General features: G+C 40.2%; 1 protein-coding gene across 1 annotated transcript in view; it reads right to left on the reverse strand.

The window, feature by feature from the left end:
* Positions 1–22,906, reverse strand: part of nonC (serine/threonine-protein kinase Smg1) — a 357,997-nt gene that overhangs the window by 183,756 nt on the left and 151,335 nt on the right. Inside the window, 9 exon segments of the mRNA XM_068344859.1 lie at positions 1,037–1,207; positions 8,735–8,954; positions 9,227–9,398; positions 9,775–10,022; positions 10,229–10,430; positions 11,174–11,324; positions 20,155–20,281; positions 20,392–20,574; positions 21,686–21,828. Coding sequence (XP_068200960.1) covers positions 1,037–1,207; positions 8,735–8,954; positions 9,227–9,398; positions 9,775–10,022; positions 10,229–10,430; positions 11,174–11,324; positions 20,155–20,281; positions 20,392–20,574; positions 21,686–21,828 — 1,617 coding nt within the window.

Consider the following 22,906-nt stretch of genomic DNA (forward strand, 5'->3'; position numbering starts at 1 on the left):
TAAACAAGAAACTTCTCATCTTACTCTGATATTTTAAAATCTGCTGTATCAAATGGAGCCAAAGGATAATGTTGCTTCAACCAAAATAGATTCCATTAGAAACTATTGTCCATAGCTTGCTTACCTTGTCAATCACTTTTTCTCAGCCCCAATGAGATGGACAAAGAACTTAATTATTTTTCACATACAGTAAACATAACTCTTTACTGATGAAAACAGGTCACAAGCTTAATCACCACTTTCCATACCAACAAAAAAAAGGATACTGAATAATTTAAGGACTGCCTTGCTCCTTAAAAACTTGAAAATCATTCTTAGATTAGTATTGTTTATCAGCTAGATGTACTGCACAGACATCTATAGCTTGATGTTGGATCACGATTTTCATTGACATACACAAAAGACCAGCTTTTGTCCATTCACCCCAGGAGCAGTCAACAACAAGAGCCCTTGGCTTTCTGCCAATTAGAAATTCCCCATTTTCAAGACACTATCTGTCAGAAAAGACAGCACTGCCTGCCCACTTCTGGGTAAATGGTACATAGTCACAAGTTATCTTGGAGGGTAAATTTGAATACAGAAAAATATTTCTTATAAGCCCATTTACACACATTTGGTCTCAAGAGTAAAAATATCCCTTGAAAAAGGCTAGTTGAAGAACCTTTCTTGAAAAAAGAATCAGGTTAAAGTTGTCACTAGAAAACCATAGCACTGCAAATATTCATTAAAAAGGGATTGAATTGAAATTTTCCCGGGCAGAGCTAAAAACATCCCTAGAAAAAGGAGTCACTTCAAACTCCCACAGGTAGCACGGCAAAGTTTCGTTAAAATATCACCAAGTTCAAACCATCCAAAGAGCAAGTAGACTTGGAACATTTTTTGAAGAAGAGTACCTTCCCTACAACAGGTAACTATTGTAGCAATATGAAGAAACATCCTCTGAATCATGACTTAACAGCATACAGTACTTTAAAAATCATCAACTAAATGTATACTTCATAGGATAATAGAGAAAATCTAAATCCATAATACTTACTCCTTGACTTATTTTGAGGAATCTGAAATAAGCTTTAGCAGCTGTGGTAAGAACAGTATAATGTCTCTCTTGAATTGAAGCATGAACTTCTACCAATTGATTACTAAGGTCTGGAACCAAACTGCTACTTATTCCCCAGGCCTGCAGTGTTGAAATAATCTGATTTCCAACCTGAAATCATAAAAAAGTTAAGGAAATATTTCTACCATAAAAAGATAAAACTACTGTGTGAATATAACTATAAATTCTTTCATTTACTCTATACTTATTTATATCGTTATAGAAAAAAGTCCAAGGCACTATTACATATTGCCCTTTTTTATTGGACAAGAGGGATGACATCACAATAAAAGTAAAATGTCATCTACTTCGGGTGATTTATGTTTCCATATAGAAATCTTTCAAAAATTATTGCAGTACCAATCTTTGATCAAAAGATAAAACAAATTTTGACCTCTCTATGCATGAAAAGCAGCTTTTCAAAACTCTATAAACTAAATATGTTATTTTTATAATAAAATAAATTTTTGAATATACTTACCCGGTGATTATATAAGCTGCAACTCTGTTGCTCAACAGAAAACTCTACGTTAAAAATCCGCCAGCGATCGCTATACAGGTAGGAGGTGTACATCAACAGCGCCATCTGTCGGGCAGGTACTCAGTACTCAATGTAAACACAGAACTCAATTTTCTCCTCGGTCCACTGGGTCTCTATTGGGGAGGAAGGGAGGGTCCTTTAATATATAATCACCGGGTAAGTATATTCAAAAATTTATTTTATTATAAAAATAAAATTTTTCAATATTAAACTTAGCCGGTGATTATATAAGCTGATTCACACCCAGGGGGGTGGGTAGAGACCAGCAATAATTGTTTACATTATTATGAGCTAAGGATTTTTTATTTCATGTTAGCAGTTATTCAAAATAACAAACATAAAATAAATAAGTACCTGGTAAGGAGGTCGACTTGAACAATTACTCTGCCTTTTTAAGTACGTCTTCCTTACGGAGCCTCGCGATCCTCTTAGGATGCTGAGCGACCCCTAGGAGCTGAAGTATCAAGGGTTGCAACCCATACAACAGGACCTCATCAAAACCTCTAATCTAGGCGCTTCTCAAGAAATGACTTTGACCACCCGCCAAATCAAGTAGGATGCGAAAGGCTTCTTAGCCTTCCGGACAACCCAAAAACAATAATAAAACATTTCAAGAGAAAGATTAAAAAGGTTATGGAATTAGGGAATTGTAGTGGTTGAGCCCTCACCCACTACTGCACTCGTTGCTACGAATGGTCCCAGAGTGTAGCAGTTCTCGTAAAGAGACTGGACATTCTTAAGATAAAAAGACGCGAACACTGACTTGCTTTTCCAATAGGTTGCGTCGATTATACTTTGCAGAGATCTATTTTGTTTAAAGGCCACGGAAGTTGCGACAGCTCTAACTTCGTGTGTCCTTACCTTCAGCAAAGCTTGGTCTTCCTCATTCAGATGGGAATGAGCTTCTCGTATTAACAGTCTGATAAAATAGGATAAAGCATTCTTTGACATAGGCAAAGATGGTTTCTTAACTGAACACCATAAAGCTTCAGACGGGCCTCGTAAAGGTTTAGTTCGTTTTAAATAGAACTTAAGAGCTCTTACAGGGCATAAGACTCTTTCTAGTTCATTTCCAACCATACGATAAGTTTGGAATATCGAACGATATTGGCCAAGGCCGAGAAGGCAGCTCGTTTTGGCTAGAAAACCAAGTTGTAGAACATGTAGCCGTTTTGGATGAGAATCCGATGTTCTTGCTGAAGGCATGAATCTCACTCGATGTTCTTGCTGAAGGCATGAATCTCACTGACTCTTTTAGCTGTGGCTAAGCATACCAGGAAAAGAGTCTTTAAGGTGAGATCTTTCAGGGAGGCTGATTGTAGCGGTTCAAACCTGTCTGACATAAGGAATCTTAGTACCACGTCTAAATTCCAACCAGGTGTAACCAAACGACGCTCCTTCGTGGTCTCAAAAGACTTAAGGAGGTCCTGTAGATCTTTATTGTTGGAAAGATCTAAGCCTCTGTGACGGAAGACTGATGCCAACATGCTTCTGTAACCCTTGATAGAGGGAGCTGAAAGAGATCGTTCTTTCCTCAGATATAAGAGGAAGTCAGCTATTTGAGTTACAGAGGTACTGGTCGAGGATACGGATACTGACTTGCACCAGTTTCGGAAGATTTCCCACTTCGATTGGTAGACTCTAAGGGTGGATGTTCTCCTTGCTCTAGCAATCGCTCTGGCTGCCTCCTTCGAAAAGCCTCTAGCTCTCGAGAGTCTTTCGATAGTCTGAAGGCAGTCAGACGAAGAGCGTGGAGGCCTTGGTGTACCTTCTTTACGTGTGGCTGACGTAGAAGGTCCACCCTTAGGGGAAGTGTTCTGGGAACGTCTACTAGCCATCGAAGTACCTCTGTGAACCATTCTCTCGCGGGCCAGAGGGAAGCAACTAGCGTCAACCTTGTCCCTTCGTGAGAGGCGAACTTCTGCAGTACCTTGTTGACAATCTTGAACGGAGGGAATGCATATAGATCTAGATATGACCAATCTAGGAGAAAGGCATCTATATGAACTGCTGCTGGGTCCGGGATTGGTGAGCAAAATATTGGGAGCCTCTTGGTCATCGAGGTTGCGAAGAGATCTATGGTTGGCTGGCCCCAGGTGGCCCAAAGTCTCTTGCATACATCCTTGTGGAGGGTCCATTCTGTTGGAATTATTTGTCCCTTCCGACTGAGACAATCTGCCATGACATTCAAGTTGCCTTGGATGAACCTCGTTACTAGTGATATGTCTAGACCTTTTGACCAGGTGAGGAGGTCCCTTGCGATCTCGTACAACGTCAGAGAGTAGGTCCCTCCTTGCTTGGAGATGTACGCCAAAGCCGTGGTGTTGTCCGAGTTCACCTCCACCACTTTGCCTTGAAGGAGAGACCTGAAGCTTTTCCAGGCCAGACGTACTGCCAGTAGCTTCTTGCAGTTGAAATGCATTGTCCTTTGACTCGAGTTCCATATCCCCGAGCATTCCCGACCGTCTAATGTCGCACCCCAGCCTACGTCCGATGCGTCCGAGAAGAGAACGTGGTTGGGAGTCTGAACATCCAGGGGAAGACCCTCTCTTAGGTTGATATTGTCCTTTTACCAAGTCAGACAAGACTTTATCTTTTCGGAAACCGGGATCGAGACCGCTTCTAGCGTCTTGTCCTTTTTCCAGTGAAAAGCTAGATGGTATTGAAGAGGACGGAGGTGTAGTCTTCCTAGTGACACAAATTGATCCACGGATGACAGTGTCCCTACCAGACTCATCCACAGCCTGACTGAGCAGCGTTCCTTCTTCAGCATCTTCTGGATGGATAACTCTTCTTCAGCATCTTCTGGATGGATAAGCAGGGCTGGGGGCTGATCGTCTTGTTGTTCAGCAACGTCCTCATCAGAGGGTTCCTCATCCGAAACTGATGAGGAAACGGCAACGGAGTGGGTAACGTCTGGCTCGCTGAATCCGGTCGCACTGGAGGATGCGTGATGGAGCCGGACGCAATATCATGGAACTGCTGCACAGTCTGTGAACTGTCAACAACCATGAGTGCGCGAGGAAGCACAGCGTCAACCCGAGACTGTCTAGACCGTCTGGGTTGTGCAGTCAACACCCTACCGGGTTGCTGAGGTTAACGCACTGCGTCAAAACAAGTCACCTCTGCTGGTTGTTGAACGTCCTGAACGTCAAAAACCACCTCCGAGCGTCGCTTAATGTCAACGTGCGGCTGGCAACCCACACTGGGTCGCATCGGTGGAGTAACCACCTCAACTGGCAGACGCGAGTAGGTTACCTCAGCGTCAACAGGGCGCACAACCGACCGGTTGGAAGGTTGTTGGCCAGAAGGTTCTTCTCCGCATTTAAGTCCTCTATCAAGGACGCAAGCTTGGACTGCATGTCTTGCAGCAAAGCCCATTTAGGGTCTACGGGAGCAGGTGTGGCAACAGACGGGGTTAGCGACTGAGGCGGAACCGTTTACCATCCCTGAAAGCCTTGTTATGCGTGACATAGTAGTACAGCAAAACTTCAAAGGCTCGACAACAGCTGTGAAGTTGACCTGTAAACAACTTGGAGCGTCTCCTGGCTAGGCGGCAGGGAGAGTCTACCAGAATTGAGAAGTCTATCTGGGCAGAGGCATGAACTCCCAAGCCGAGAACTTCTCTCGTGTCATATCAGACTCTCGCTCTATAAACCAGTTTAAAAGAAGGGAAAGCAAAGGCTGTATCCCCCAAACTCCTCCTGGTGAAAAACCAGTCGCCTAGCCAACGTAACGCTCTCTAGGAGAGCGAGAGAGCACTCACTAGCTTAAAAACAACGGCTTCGAAGTAGCTAGGCCTAGTGTAAGCTCTGACGTTTAGGCGAACGAGGAGCAGCAGTTACAAAAAGATCCGGACGAAGATCCTTAAAAAAATCATCATGATTTAATTAAAGTCCATAGGAGGCTAGGCAGCTTTAGGCTCCTCTCCATCTGACAGAGTCCTCAAGGGAATATCAGTAGGAGGGAGAACAGCAACTTCCTCATCTACAGGAACCTTGTCCGATAAAAGCTGAGTCTCTTACTGGTGCATTAGTAGCGGACCAGAACGCAACGTCATGTAACTGCTTGACAGTCTGTGAACTGTCAACAACTGAACTGTCAACCACAACAGGTGCGTGAGGACGCACAGCGTCCACTCGAGACTGCTTTGACTGCCTAGACTGAGAAGTCAAAACAACTCTAGAATGCGGAGGTTGACGCACAGCGTCAAAACAAGTCAACTCCGATTGTTAGTGAACGTCTTGAACGTCAACAGGAGCATCAGCCAGTGGCCTAACGTCCAAATGCGGCTGAAAAACCACACGAGACCGCATCGAGTGTGGTTCTAAACAACCTGACTGACGTGACTAAGCTACGCCAACGTCAACAGTAAGCACAAAGGAACGTTAGGTTGGCTGAAAGCCAGGATATTGATGAGATAAACGGCTAGACTCAACGGACTAATCAGCAGAATAGTCTTCCATAAGGGAGGCAAGCATATACTGCATGTTTTGCCATACAACCCCTTAAGGATCAACGGAAATGGTTGTGGTAATAGACGAGGGTAACGTCTGTGACCGCAACACTTTGCCTACAAAAAAAGACTCTCGGAGTCTGTGTTACGCTTTTGTTAGGCGGCGAACAGTTATCCGATGACTGCATAGGGTCAGAGCTGTCCTAATGGCTGTAACCAGGACGCTGGACCTGTCCTGAAAGGACTGACTTTCGCTTAAGGGCTCCGAAACCTTGTGACAGGTTTCTTATGCGAAAAGCCTACGGATGGCGAGGAGAAACAACGTCTCTCTCGTCTTATGGTAGGGGAGATCTTGGTAAGATACACCCGATACCATAGAGGGAAAACGTCTGTTCATTGGTCAAGGCCTCTCGAACCCATAAGTCGTTTCACATTACTTCTCCCCTGGGCTTGGGAGCTTGTAAGAGGTCCCGGACTAGGTGAACGACAGGCACGAACAGACGAACCCTCGGACGCAACACTGTAACACTTTGCGCCTCGGACGCAACACTGTAACACTTTGCGCATATCACTTTATCACTTCGATTTTCTGTTTTGCACTTATTTCTACCTGAAACAAGCAATTCTACCCTTCATTAAAAGGTAGTAATTGCGAAATTAGTCGTATAATGCAAGCTCATAATACCAGCAAAAAACAGAAAACATATTTTAAGATAAAAAGAAAAATCAGTGGCTGGGAAAGAGACTAAACACTAGTTCATATAACTACGTTTTCAATCTCTCACCGCACATAGCCTGGGGACGAGAATAAAAACCTAAAAACGTTTTATCCTTCCTCCCCGTACAGCGACTAGGGACGTGAGTAACACGAGAACAACGTTACCCGCTTGAACGGAACGTTTTCTCTCCTCTCTCTCCCTCCGTCTCTATCTCTCTCTCTCTTTCTCTCTTGATTTCGCACCTAAGAGAAGAGCCCAATTATATATCGTCAAAAAAACATGTTATTTGACTAAAGGAAAAAACTGAAAGGTTTTTCAAATAAAAAGTTCCTTTAAATTAGAATTTAAAACATTTAAGCTAAGAAAGAATGAACAAAACGTCAGAATCGATTTACTCTTACTGCAAAGTGAAACAGTGATACACTCTCTCTCTATCGTAACGATAGAGCGCATGCTGAACGTCCTGAACGTCAACAACTGCGTAGCATAAAAAACTAAACGTTAGTTCATCTTTGAAAACAGTACGAAGACTATCAAAGAAAATCTTTCATAAAACATTACATTTAAAAAGTTTTAAATCCTTTGCTCTTTAAAAGCTAAAGACGATATAAAGGGCTCAACGTTGATTAACTTCGGTTTCCAAGTTAGGACCGCCTACTCTCAGGAAAGTTCTATATAAACAAAGCATTAAAATTTATTTTTATATGTTTATAAAAAATGGAAAGTTAATCGAAGAGGCCTAATAAAGGCGGAGAGATATAAAATATATAGAGGAAAATCTATAACGTGATATAATTACTAAAAGCCTAAACATACTTCCGTCTAAGGGAAGGGTCGGCCATTTAAAAGTGAAAGAAAGTCCATACTATCTTTGTCACCATAATTCATTCTATCCAAAACGAGTTCAAGTTTTGAGATGAAGATAAAACACCTGCATAGCGAAAGCTCAAAACTAGAATAGCGTACTTCACCAATAGTTGTGAAAACAAATCCAGTTAGCACAGCGAATTAGTAGGTCTTGCCGGTAGCCCGACAGAGAGAAAATTGAGTTCTGTGTTTACATTGAGTACTGAGTACCTGCCCGACAGATGGCGCTGTTGATGTACACCCCCTACCTGTATAGCGATCGCTGGCGGATTTTTAACGTAGAGTTTTCTGTCGAGCAACAGAGTTGCAGCTTATATAATCACCGGCTAAGTTTAATATTGAAAATTACAACAATTAATTGCTCTCTATAGGTGGTGTACTGCCTATAATATTACAATGGTTCAAATGTTGCTAAATAATGAGATAAAGAGATGTGATAAAAAGCTGCATAAAGAGAAAAAGATGGACCGAGTGTGTTATTATGGTTTGGACATGCAGAAAAAATTAAATACAATAGAAAAGTAATGGATTTTACATATCAGACATTTAATAATTTAAGAAAAAAAAGGAAAAAGAAATAAGAACTAAAACAGGTAACTGGCTATCATTATTGCATAACAAACTGCAACCCAGGCTGAAAAAGCAGAATATGATAAGCCCATGTACACCAACAGTGAAAGTAGCCCAGACTTAGAATTTTTATAAAGGTCACTACTACCCTAAAGTGATTGAAAGAAGGAAGTAAATCACAAATAATATATGAAGAAGAGTATTATATAGTTGAAGCTAAGAAAGATTCATAGGGAAATGTAAAGGAAATGTACAGGAAAGGGAGGCATTTTGATGTTCTCATAGGTTCTGTACAAACTTCCAAGTTTTTGCAGAATGAATATTTCCTTATACCTTTTGGCAAAGGTTCTCATGATTAACTTGCCAATTAAAATTAAAAATACATTGCCTGCACTATTTTTCTATCTTAAAAGATATAAGTCTGGCTAATTATACTAAAGTACTAAGAATTACAATGACAAGGTACTATATAAATGTTGACTAACCTGGTGTGGACCTTGAACTTCTTCTAACCTTAGGTCTTCCTCATCATCATCTTCACTATCTTGTCCAGGTTTCCAGTTACTCAATAGTCCGCACATTTCCTCAATTTTATCTTGGCCAATTGAAGGATCTACAGAGAGTATTTCCTGTACTCTGCTTTCGTCCTCTTCTGATAATTGCCTGTATGCTTTACTATTATGCTCTAAGATTTTCCTTCCCCACCTTTGAAAACACAACCATATGTCAATTCTTAAAACAGGAATATATAGCAGATTATAGATAAAAAAAAAATAGCTTGATGTAATGTTTTATAATTCTTTCGAGTCATATATCCAATACAAACTTTTTTTGATAAAGAAAGGGTTTTATGAAGATCTAAAAGCAAAACTATTATACACATTTATTGAAGACTACCATAAGCTGTGCAAATAAAAAAGAAATAACACTAAAGATAAGAGTCAAATTATGAAATAATATTCAGACAACCATCATACCTGAAACACCATGAAGCTACATGGAACCAAACTTTAGGAAGAGTTGGGCACTGTGTAGCTGCTAAAGTTAAAATGTGTCCTATATTTTTTTCTAATACAGGTAAAGTTGAGTGATTAACATCCGCTAATGGCTGCAACTCTTCAGGCGAATATTTCTTCATTTCCATATAAACTGAAATAAAATTTTCATATTGATTAAACAAGAAATGTTAAAGAATAATTCCTTTCAAATGTAAAACTAAAACTCAATAATTATATCAAATAATAACATAAGTAAAGTAGTACCTCAGTTTATGAGTGACTGAATACGAGCAAATTAGTATACAAGTATAATAAATCGAACTGGCTTATGAGTATTGTATTAGTCTGCTAGTAAAAATTTCCCTCTGTATGCAAATTTTTTGAGTACAAGTACTAATGAGACTAGCGAGCGATGCATACAAAAGTCGCGCAGTACCTATGAAACAATATGAATTTGCTTCTGTTATGAAAAACTCTTATAATCAGCAAGGTATTATGAAGTGAAGGTATGAATTAAGATGTACTACCTTTATACAACTTATCCATCCAACATGGCACTTCAGTGGATGATCCTGCTGGTACCATCACTAATCTTTTATCATCTTGGGCCCACCACTTATTAAGAGTGATGATGGAGCGTGCACAAAGATGTCCCGCTTCATTAGGAGGCAATTTCAACAAAGCGGTATCTGTCTGTGCTAGTGCAGACAAACTTGGATTTAAGCCAGCAACAACTCCTGCAAGCACTGTGCAACCTAGGCTGACATTTCCTTTGCTGCAATTAAAAACACTGCCATTAGAAATAGATCATTAAACAGTTATGCCATTAGTTATTGCAACTCCATCTATCAATAATTAGGATCAAAATGAACATCATAAACCTAAATTGTGACACTGGTAATTAGAGAAAAATAAAATCACTATAACAATAACAATCTCATGATAGTAAGGTAAAATTTACAATAGAATAAGCATACTTACTTAGCTAGCATCTTTGCTGCTTCTCTATGTAATTTTGCCTGTAGTGGATTGAATTCTGCTCTTGGTAATACTTCCAACACTGACTCTGATAAAGTAGAACTCACACTACCAAGTAATCCTATGAGTGTACTCTCTGCAAACTCCATGTTTTCCTGTTTACGAGCTTGTTTTGCAGACAGCAGGTCCAGTTTAGTGATCGATGCTGTAAAGGTCAAGGTTTTATAACACATACTTTTCAAACCCATTGCAATTTAATGCATTAAAACTGGTTAACAAATACTTTGTCTACAAATAAAATTATTTGACACGACCATAAAAAATATTGCATATCCATAGTAGTCTCTTAAAGATTGAAATTATCAACTCTAAAAATAATTACAATCTCTTACATACACAATAGTCTATTTTTGAAGTGTCATCACAAATCTTCATTGTTTAAAAATACACTTCACATTTTTGTTCACAAAAATGCCAATGTTGAGTTAAACAAGGGAATACAGTATCGTGTTCACATTCATTGATACAGAAAGTAAAACAAACATCTTGACCATAATGTACACATTGAATTTCACATTCTAATTTCCTGCAAAAATACCTCGGTATTATTTTGGTTTACAAATACAATTCTTAAATTTAAATCAAAACATGTTATTTCATCATACACAGTTCATCAGCAGGCTACAGAAAAAACTAAAATTTTCTACAAACATGAGAGTGAAGTGCTACCATATCACACCTTCTTGTTAATATTTAGCATAAAAGAAAAGTTGAGCATAGTTATTAGTTGCAACATGATTAACTTTTAAAAAATTTATTAGTTCAACAATGTGTGCACGTCAAACTTTAGACAAAAGTATCCAATACACATATTGCATTTAAATGCCCTACACAAAGTCAATAGAACATGAGCCTCTCTATATTGGGTTTCAAGACCACTCAACTTACTTGGGGTTATTGAAGGATTGAGACGAGCAATGAGTTTTGACCAGCGGGATACATGAGGTATGAGATCTGCCGGAAGGCTCATAAGATTGGTGTTTTCCCATCCTTCGTGTAGACGACCAACTCCCACAGAATCATTAAGTATACTTTTCAGCTACAAAGCAAAGAGAAATTTGAAAATCAAAGAACATTAAAGTAATACTTCAAAAGATTGAATGCCCCACAACTCAAATGAATTTAATGAGCAAAGAAAATTTTCAAATATTTTTGCACGAGAGATCAAACACAAATTTGGAGTTAGAACAACTTGAAAGAACCTACAGTATATGAACCAAGACAAAAGAACTGAGCCGGTTTATAATTTGCTCTTAACCATTTCATACCTGCTAAACACTGTTCCACTAATTTTTTTGTTAATTTTATCTATTTTAGTGTTTATTTTTGTGTTTATCAACAGACAATGGCAAAAGAGGAAGTCTTCAGAGGAGGAGGGAAGGGATCCTGCCCCTACCTCCATGATAAAGGAAATAATGAGAAAATAGGCAGAGTTACATATTAAAACGGAGGCAAAAAAGAAACTCTTCATCAATTATTAGTTAAAAAAAAATAAATAAATAAAAAAAAAGTCCTTTAAGTGAACAAAGGATAGTACTATAAGACAGGGCAAAGAAAAATAAAAACCTCATAAGGCCAGTTACCCAACCTTTTTATGAAGGGGAACTCCCCTTCCAAACAACACTAACACATACATTTCTCACTACCAATCAAGCTCATTTATCTCACATCTATTCCTTTGCTGTTTTAATTATAACTTTTTTTTTTATGCTTTAATATACTGTACTATATCTTGATATTGTAACTTTTGTGTAAAAATGTACCATAATAGGTGCATCCATATGTAAATTCATAAACAACTTTCATGGTTAAGATATTAAGAAAGTTTAGCTAAGGATAATTACTATAGAGTTGTAATCAAGATATTACAGTATTTCCCTACTGACCCACTTTCAAAATATAATATTGGTTATCTGTTTCTTCGATGTATGTACTGTACTATACACAATTTCATTTCTACTTGACATACTGTGCTAACTATCACTTACTGTTCCTATTCATTAATATAATTGACCAATTAATCTTGTCTATGTAAACTGGAACTACAATGGCATTACAAAGTAGTGAAATTCAGTGCAATTAGGTTGAGAGATTAATTCTCTAACCTCTATTTCAAAAAAGGACTTTTTCTGCTGTCACCAATTAAATAAGGTTACATCCTACAATAACTTAATTCTTCATTCCTGAAGTGCAAAAAATGTGATACATATGTACAAATCCTTTTTATACTGCCAAAGAGGATGCAAAGGAAAACTAAAGGTATTTACAATAAAAATATAAATCTGAATAACCAATTTTTTTATGAAAGTTGGATGGAGCATAATAGAAAGGGGTGTTTCCAGTATAGGAAATATAGTGCGCTATACAGTGCGCCATACTGTTGAAGTGATAAAATAACGTTAGTAATAACTTCATTCGCCTCTTATTTTAAAATGGATAATACTGTATTATATTTGTACCAATCTGTATTAAATAATTTATGTAATAATAATTGGCAGATATTTTATATTTTTTGTTTTTTTGATATTTTTGTGTTGTGGGGTGCTGTAATGAATGTTGCCACCACTTCTTCCTTATTCCCGCTCAGTCTAGCTCAAGTTAACTTCTTTCTTGTGAAATCTCAAGAACGGTTCAACGTTTTGGACGCATAGATTGTTTATGTTAGTGTTTTGAACTTTTTCAAGTTGTTAATCCTAAAAATGTTATTTTTATAATAAAATAAATTTTTGAATATACTTACCCGGTGATTATATAAGCTGCAGCTCTGCTGCTCGACAGAAAACTCTACGTTCAAAATCCGCCAGCGATCGCCATGCAGGTAGGGGGTGTACATCAACAGCGCCATCTGTCGGGCAGGTACTCAGTACTCAATGTAATCACAGAACTCAATTTTCTCCTCGGTCCACTGGGTCTCTATTGGGGAGGAAGGGAGGGTCCTTTAATATATAATCACCGGGTAAGTATATTCAAAAATTTATTTTATTATAAAAATAAAATTTTTCAATATTAAACTTAGCCGGTGATTATATAAGCTGAATCACACCCAGGGGGGTGGGTAGAGACCAGCAATAATTGTTTACATTATTATGAGCTAAGGATTTTTTATTTCATTTTAGCAGTTATTCAAAATAACAAACATAAAATAAATAAGTACCTGGTAAGGAAGTCGACTTGAACAATTACTCTGCCTTTTTAAGTACGTCTTCCTTACGGAGCCTCGCGATCCTCTTAGGATGCTGAGCGACCCCTAGGAGCTGAAGTATCAAGGGTTGCAACCCATACAACAGGACCTCATCAAAACCTCTAATCTAGGCGCTTCTCAAGAAAAGAGTTTGACCACCCACCAAATCAACCAGGATGCGAAAGGCTTCTTAGCCTTCCGGACAACCCAAAAACAACAATAAAAACATTTCAAGAGAAAGATTAAAAAGGTTATGGAATTAGGGGAATGTAGTGGTTGAACCCTCACCCACTACTGCACTCGCTGCTACGAATGGTCCCAGGGTGTAGCAGTTCTCGTAAAGAGACTGGACATCTTTAAGATAAAAAGACGCGAACACTGATTTGCTTCTCCAATAGGTTGCGTCCATTATACTCTGCAGAGATCTATTTTGTTTAAAGGCCACTGAAGTTGCGACAGCTCTAACTTAATGTGTCCTTACCTTCAGCAAAGCTTGATCTTCCTCACTCAGATGGGAATGAGCTTCTCGTATCAACAGTCTGATATAATAAGATAAGGCATTCTTTGACATGGGCAAAGAAGGTTTCTTAATAGAACACCATAAAGCTTCTGACTGTCCTCGTAAAGGTTTAGTTCGTTTTAAATAGAACTTAAGAGCTCTAACAGGGCATAAGACTCTTTCTAGTTCATTTCCAACCATATTTGAAAGGCTTGGAATATCGAACGATTTCGGCCAAGGACGAGAAGGTAGCTCGTTTTTGGCTAGAAAACCAAGCTGTAAAGAACATGTAGCCGTTTCCGATGAAAATCCGATGTTCCTGCTGAAGGCGTGAATCTCACTGACTCTTTTAGCTGTGGCCAAGCAAACCAGGAAAAGAGTCTTTAAAGTGAGATCTTTAAAGGAGGCTGATTGTAGCGGCTCGAACCTTTCTGACATAAGGAATCTTAGTACCACGTCTAAATTCCAACCAGGTGTAGCCAAACGACGCTCCTTCGTGGTCTCAAAAGACTTAAGGAGGTCCTGTAGATCTTTGTTGTTGGAAAGATCTAAGCCTCTGTGACGGAAGACTGATGCCAACATGCTTCTGTAACCTTTGATCGTGGGAGCTGAAAGAGATCTTTCTTTCCTCAGGTATAATAGGAAGTCAGCTATTTGGGTTACAGAGGTACTGGTCGAGGATACTGATACTGACTTGCACCAGTTTCGGAAGACTTCCCACTTCGACTGGTAGACTCTAAGAGTGGATGTCCTCCTTGCTCTAGCAATCGCCCTGGCTGCCTCCTTCAAAAAGCCTCTAGCTCTAGAGAGTCTTTCGATAGTCTGAAGGCAGTCAGACGAAGAGCGTGGAGGGCTTGGTGTACCTTCTTTACGTGTGGCTGACGTAGAAGGTCCACCCTTAGAGGAAGAGTTCTGGGAACGTCCACCAGCCATTGAAGTACCTCAGTGAACCATTCTCTCGCGGGCCAGAGGGGAGCAACTAACGTCAACCTTGTCCCTTCGTGAGAGGCGAACTTCTGCAGTACCTTGTTGACAATCTTGAACGGGGGGAATGCATAAAGGTCTAGATGTGACCAATCCAGTAGAAAAGCATCTATATGAACTGCTGCTGGGTCCGGGATTGGTGAGCAATATATTGGGAGCCTCTTGGTCATCGAGGTTGCGAAGAGATCTATGGTAGGCTGGCCCCATGTGGCCCACAGTCTCTTGCACACATCCTTGTGTAGGGTCCATTCTGTTGGAATGATTTGTCCCTTCCGACTGAGGCAATCTGCCATGACATTCAAGTGGCCTTGGATGAACCTCGTTACTAGTGAAAGGTTTAGATCTTTTGACCAGGTGAGGAGGTCCCTTGCGATCTCGTACAACGTCATAGAATGGGTCCCTCCTTGCTTGGAGATGTACGCCAAAGCCGTGGTGTTGTCTGAGTTCACCTCCACCACTTTGCCTTGAAGGAGGGACTTGAAGCTTTTCAAGGCCAGATGAACTGCCAGTAGCTCCTTGCAGTTGATATGTAACGTTCTTTGATGCGAGTTCCAAGTTCCCGGGCATTCCCGACCATCTAAAGTCGCACCCCAGCCCGTGTCCGATGCGTCCGAGAAGAGAACGTGGTTGGGGGTCTGAACAGCCAGGGGCAGACCCTCTCTGAGGCTGATACTGTCCTTCCACCAAGTCAGGGACGACTTCATCTTCTCGGAAATGGGGATCGAGACCGCTTCTAGCGTCTTGTCCTTTTTCCAGTAAACAGCTAGGTGAAATTGAAGGGGACGGAGGTGTAGTCTCCCTAACGAAACGAACTGTTCCAGGGATGATAGCGTCCCTATCAGACTCATCCACTGTCTGACTGAACATCGTTCCCTCTTCAGCATGTTCTGGATGCATACCTGGGCTTGACTTGTTCTGGGGGCCGACGGAAAAGCCCGAAAAGCTTGACTGTGAATCTCCATCCCTAAATACACAATAGTTTGGGATGGGACCAGTTGAGACTTTTCTATATTGACCAGGAGACCCAATTCCTTGATCAGATCTAGAGTCCACTTTAGATTCTCCAGACAGCGACGACTGGAAGAGGCTCTTAGAAGCCAGTCGTCCAAATAGAGGGAGGCTCTGATGTCCGCTAAATGAAGGAATTTGGCTATATTCCTCATCAGCCTCGTAAACACAAGAGGAGCTGTGCTTAGGCCAAAGCACAGGGCTTGAAATTGGTAGACAACCTTTTCGTAAACGAACCTCAGAAAAGGTTGGGAGTCTGGGTGGATGGGGACGTGAAAGTATGCGTCCCTTAGGTCTAAAGAGACCATCCAGTCTTCCTTTCTGACCGCTGCTAGAACAGACTTTGTGGTCTCCATGGCGAACGTCTGCTTTGTGACAAAGACATTCAGCGCACTGACGTCTAGCACCGGCCTCCACCCTCCTGTCTTCTTTACCATTAAGAAGAGACGGTTGTAGAAGCCCGGGGATTGATGGTCCCGGACTTTGACTACCGCTCCCTTTTCTAGTAAGAGAGACACCTCCTGCTTCAAAGCTCGTCTCTTGTGTTCCTCTCTGTACCTGGGAGAGAGATCGATGGGACACGTTGCTAGAGGGGGTTTGCGGACAAACGGGATCTTGTACCCTTCTCTGAGCAGCTTCACAGATTGTGCATCTGCGCCTCTTGCCTCCCAGGTCTGCCAGAAGTTCTTGAGTCTGGCTCCCACTGCTGTCTGAAGAAGGAGGCAGTCAGACTCTGCCTTTAAAGGACTTGGTACCTTTCTTCTTCCCACGTCTCCCTTCGGCACGAGCACCTCCTCTGCTGGAGGCTCTGCCACGAAAGGGCGGAATGAATCTGGACGCTGGAGTGTCCATCCTGGGTCTTGACACGGAAGGCAAAGGGGTGGCTTTGCGGGCAGAGGACGCAACCAGGTCATGGGTGTCCTTCTGAATCAAAGAGGCAGCAATCTCCTTAATTAAGTCCTCTGGAAAAAGGCACTTTGAGAGGGGAGCAAAAAGGAGTTCAGATCTCTGACATGGTGTTACTCCAGCTGACAGGAAAGAGCAAAGGTTCTCCCGTTTCTTGAGGACCCCGGATACGAACGAAGCCGCAAGTTCACTAGATCCGTCTCGTATGGCCTTGTCCATGCAGGACATTATGAGCAAGGAAGATTCCTTGTCAGACGGGGAGATCTTCCTGCTCAAAGCTCCCAGACACCAGTCCAAAAAGTTAAAGACCTCGAAGGCTCTAAACACTCCTTTCAACAGATGGTCTAAGTCCGTAGGAGACCAGCATATCTTAGAGCGTCTCATGGCTAGCCTGCGGGGAGAGTCTACCAGGCTTGAGAAGTCGCCCTGGGCAGAGGCAGGAACTCCCAAGCCGAGAACTTCTCCCGTGGCATACCAGACGCTCGATCTGAAGGAGAGTCTCGCAGGGGGAAACGAAAACGCTGTCTTCCCTAGGTCCTTTTTGGACTGCATCCAGTCTCCTAAAACCCGTAAAGCTCTCTTGGACGAGCGGGCGAGGACGAGTTTCGTAAAGGCAGGCGCGGATGACTGCGTACCTGAAGCAAACTCTGATGGAGGGGAGCGTGGGGCCGCAGACACAAACTGGTCCGGATACATCTCTTTGAACAGAGCAAGTACTTTTCTAAAGTCCAAAGAGGGTTGCGTGGTCTTGGGTTCGTCAAGGTCCGTATGTGGGTCATCAATGTGGGCCGCGTCGTCATCATCAGAGAGTCCATCATCTGAGAACTGAGGAGGAAGCGGCAAAGGAGTAGGAATCGGCTGGTCAGCTGAGTCCGCAGCACGGGTGCACGCGTGACTGAACCGGACGCAACGTCATGGAACTGTTGCCCAGTCTGTGAACTGGCAACAACCATAGCAGCGCGGGGACGCATAGCGTCTACTCCAGACTGTGTAGTCTGATGTGGGCGTGCAGCGTCAACCTTCTCCGCACGAAAGTCCTGCATCAATGACGTTAACTGAGCCTGCATGGTCTGCAGCAAAGACCACTTAGGGTCTACAGGAGCAGGTGCGGCAACAGACGGTGTGACTGCCTGATGCGGTACCGCTTTGCCTCTCTTAGGAGGTGAGCAGTCGTCGGAAGACTGCAGCGAGTCCGAACTGACCCAGTGGCTACAACTGGGCCGTTGGACTTGAGCGGAAGGGACCGACTTGCGCTTAAGAGGCCGCGAGACCTTGGTCCATGGTTTCTTACGAGAAACCTCTTCCGCAGACGAGGAATAAATAGGCTCACTCGTCTTTGAGTGGGTGGGGCGATCTTGGGTAGATACGCCCGAAACCACGGAGGGAACGTCTGTTCGCTGATTAAAGCCTCTCGAACCCTTTGGTCGTACGACATTGCTTCTCCCCTGGGCTTGGGAGCTTGCAAGAGGTCCCGGACTGGGAGGACGACAGGCACAAACAGACGAACCCTCAAGCGCAACACTATCCACAACACTATCACTCACTTTATCACCCACTGCACTCTTACACTTCAGCTCCTTGACGTCTGCCATGAGCTGGTTGCGGTCACTAGCCAAGGACTCGACTCTCTCACCCAGAGCTTGGATGGCACGCATCATATCTGCCATCGAAGGTTGTTGAGTGCTAGAAGGGGGATCAGGAGCAACCACTACAGGGGAAGGAATAGGTTGTGGGGCATGAGGAGAGGAAAATTCAACGGAGCGAGACGAACTTCTCCTGACTCTATCTCTCTCTAGCCTACGTGTATATTTAAGGAATTCGATAAAATCGAATTCCGAAAGCCCAACGCATTCCTCACATCGATCTTCCAATTGTCAGGTTTTATCCCGACAATTGGAACAAACGGTGTGAGGATCGATAGAGGCCTTCGGAAGACGCCTTGAACAGTCCCTAGCATTACACTTCCTGAATTTAGGGACTTGAGAAGGGTCAGCCATTTTGAATTAGTCAAGTGGGGAATTCAAAAACTATCCAAAGTCATCAACAAATAATCCGATATCAACAAAAGAATGCAAGGATGTATTGAAGATAAAGCCTGCAAAGCGAAAGCTCAAAACCAGAAATGTGTACTTCACCAAAAAGATGTGAAAACCAATCCAGTTAGCAACAGCGAATTAGTAGGTCTTGCCGGTAGCACGACAGAGAGAAAATTGAGTTCTGTGTTTACATTGAGTACTGAGTACCTGCCTGACAGATGGCGCTGTTGATGTACACCCCCTACCTGCATGGCGATCGCTGGCGGATTTTGAACGTAGAGTTTTCTGTCGAGCAGCAGAGCTGCAGCTTATATAATCACCGGCTAAGTTTAATATTGAAAATTGACTCATATTTTGAATGCCAATGCATGAGGGTTCTCTGATATATTGTTTATTGAATTAGTGTGTGTTCTGGAGGTACCGGGTAGGGATTGTATTATATTGTTGTCATATTCTAACTTTCTCCAATCATATCAATTTTTTCATGCTTATATTATAAAATATTGATTTGTTTCATTAATCATTTCAGTTCAAATGTAATACACCATCTGAAAAGTTTATATGGAAAACCCAATACAGAAAAACTTATATGTTGGAGTCAATTAAAACCCCTATTTAGAAATACCCTACAACCATTAATCTAATGAATTACATACATGCCTTTACTTCTAATAGTAGAAATTGAAACCGGTCACCCTTTTCAAAATCACAAATTTTTTAGGAAAATTAACACCTTACACATCAAGGCCCCTTTCTGTAGGTAAATATCTATAATGTACATATAAGATATAAACGATGTTGAAATAGGATGATTACAAGTTTTAAGTGTTCTTATGAAAGCTTCAAATGATCATTATCAAAACTAGTAGCCTGGCATGTAACATCTAAAAGGAAACAAATACATAAGCGGCTTATTCGGTGAATGGATAAAAATGTGATGTCAATTTTTCCGAAGCAGGTGATAAATATCTTCCTGCTGATTCATAAATATTGCATATACATTCTAGTTTTGAAACCATTCTCACCATTATTTCAATATCTCTATTAGTTTTTTTAATTTACTTCAAGCTTTTTTATTCTAAAGTACAGTATAACAATAAAATAGCACTAGTAGCTCATGAAAAGCACACTTTAAGTGATATTAACAGGCTAAGTATCACAATGACAGAATTAAACCTCAGGAGTAAAACAATAAAGCTCTAACCCGGAGAGAAAACATACAGTATACTGAGGTATAACATTAAAGAAAACTTACTTCGTGTAGCACCTGATGAAGGAGAAGCAACTGAAGATGTATGTTGTTGTAGGATGATAGAGTGGAAAGTTGCATCAGCCATTCAACTTGATCTTCACATTCCGATACTAATTTTCCTATAGATTCCCTAAGAAAAAGAATATAATGAAATTTGTTAAAAACAGGAAATGCTTTGTATGAAAAAATATTTAATCCAAAATGATCACATAAACAGATGAAAAATATAAAACAATCTACCTTAATGTGTTGGGCTGTGGATATACAGTGGAGGTAAAAGAATACAATAGTACTGTATTTATATTATGAAGTTTCTTCCACATAACCCATTCGTTTCCTTTGGACCAGTCAACCAAATTTACAGAAGCATTTAGACTTGTCATCACTCCAACAGGATCAGCAGAATCAAAGTGGGCTAAAGCTCTGGTAAAGTAAAAACAGAAAGGGAAGCTTGTATAGTATAAAACCATGAAAAATCTGTGTAATTTAGCTGTCTGTGAGGCTTACGGCTTTATCTTTCACTTATCATATCACAAAAGCACAAACAGAGTACAGAAACCTTATATCAATGGTGCCTAACAACCTGTACACTTAACAGCAAAAGTTATTAATAAAATAACAGAATTTCAATAACAAAATTGATTATTTCTATGCTCACCTAAGGTTCATATAGCTTCCTACTCGAAGCTAGCTAATTGTCAACGTCTATCCTAAAATCTAAAATTTCCCATTTTTCTTTACTTCGATTTAGTCCCCTAATATCATATTGCACCTATATAAAGGTATATCGTAACAATAAAGGCTTGGTTATGTTACTTTCAGTATACAAAGTAGAAATGTATTCAGCAACCTCTAAACATCACTAATCAGAGGGAGGTGGGGGGGGGGGGGAATAATATGAATCTCAGGTGAGTATAGAAATATTAAATTCTATTATCAAAATTCCCTTTATTTCCATGAAACTTACCCAAGATTCATATGACTGACTTTCACACACTGATAATAAACCTAAATAACACTTGTAATGAAATTCCTAAATCTGGATGCATGGAGCACACAAGATAAATATGCAATAGGGTCGCTAACAATGAGTACTGAAAATGGCGTACCCATGCCTTAATTAATGCTATACGTATCCATATGGGCACAATGTGATAGTAAGGAGCTACGACTATAAAAGGGAAAACGAAAAAAATTTTAAATTTTGGACTGAAGTTAATAATTACCTAGATTCAATTAGGGAGCCATGTGAACCTCAGGTGACATTCATATAAATGGTATCAGTGCTTTTAATAATCATAATTTTTTTTTTTTTCATAAAAAGAAAAAATCCTTTTAATAATCAACCTTTTTTTTTTTAAAAAATAAAAAACCTTAGGCCACAGAATATATTATAAACTAATGTTCATGCACTCAATAAGGGGTCATAACTTTAGTAAATGATAAAGTCACTCTTAGATAAATATCTTGAAGTAACCATCTCACATATAAAAAATCTAGAAAATATCATATTTATAGTAGATTTGATACTTACTGAACATAAGACAAATCTTTGTACGAATTGAGGAGGCCTGAATGCACTGTAGAGCTTTCAGGTTCATTGTATTTATTCCAAACCTGCATTGTCCACTTCTGCAATTCTCCCCATTGGCTTAGCTTACTGTAAGCCTCAGCAATCTGTAATAGTATTACCAAAGAGCATGAGAACTTTCAGATTGTTTATAAACAAATTAAGTATTAACTATTATGCAGTCTGGAATTTCCAGTAGCTCTGGATGGATTTAAACATAACACAAAACAGTAATTAACTTTGAAAATGTTATATTAAAGTAACTTCCTTCTAAAAATAAAAAAATTCTGGAATAAAATTTTCCCTTACTCAAAATAAAATATAATTTTTAATCTATTATTTCCATACTTACCTTAAAAAGTAAAATGCTATTAGTTCATAAGTGCAAACTTCATGACTTTAACATTAAAAAAACCTATCTCACTGGCATGCAACCCCCTCAGAGGGACCTCCTTAACACCAATCACCTGACATGTTCCAATTGGAACAGAGTACAACATGCAGAGATTCAGAAAGAAAAAAAAAGTTATTTACATTAGTGTAAGCTTGATAACTACACTAACGTACCACCTTGACAAAGAGAGAAATAATCCATTTTAGTTTTAAAATTCTGTTGATTTCCCTGAATTTTACCTTTGATGGGATAGGTGATAAAAATTACATATGATTCTTAATGATATAATTTTTAAAACTACAGTATAGAGAAAATAAGGCTAAGTATGTAAGATCTCATCTTTGACTCATTTCTTCAGTTAATTTTAAACAAATTGTTATTATTACTAGCTAAGCTACAACCCTAGTTGGAAAAGCAAGATGCTATAAGCCCAAGGGCTCCAACATGGAAAAATAGTCCATTGAGAAAAGGAAATAAGGAAATAAGTAAACAATCTAACAAATAATGAACAATTAAAATAAAATATTTTAAAAACAGTGATTCAACTACCCGATTAGGAAGATCATTCCACAACTTGGTTACAGCTGGAATAAAACTTCCAGAATAGTGTAGTATTGAGCCTTATAATGGAGAAGGCATGACTATTAGAGTTAACTGAATGCCAAGTATTACAAACAGGATGGAGCTGTTCGGATAGATCTGAATGTAAAGGATGATCAGAATTATGAAAAATCTTATGCAACATGCATAACGAACTAATTGAATGGCGATGCCAGAGATTTATACTTAGA

The sequence above is a fragment of the Palaemon carinicauda genome, chromosome 21, assembly GCF_036898095.1.
Source record: "Palaemon carinicauda isolate YSFRI2023 chromosome 21, ASM3689809v2, whole genome shotgun sequence".
NCBI lineage: Eukaryota > Metazoa > Arthropoda > Malacostraca > Decapoda > Palaemonidae > Palaemon > Palaemon carinicauda.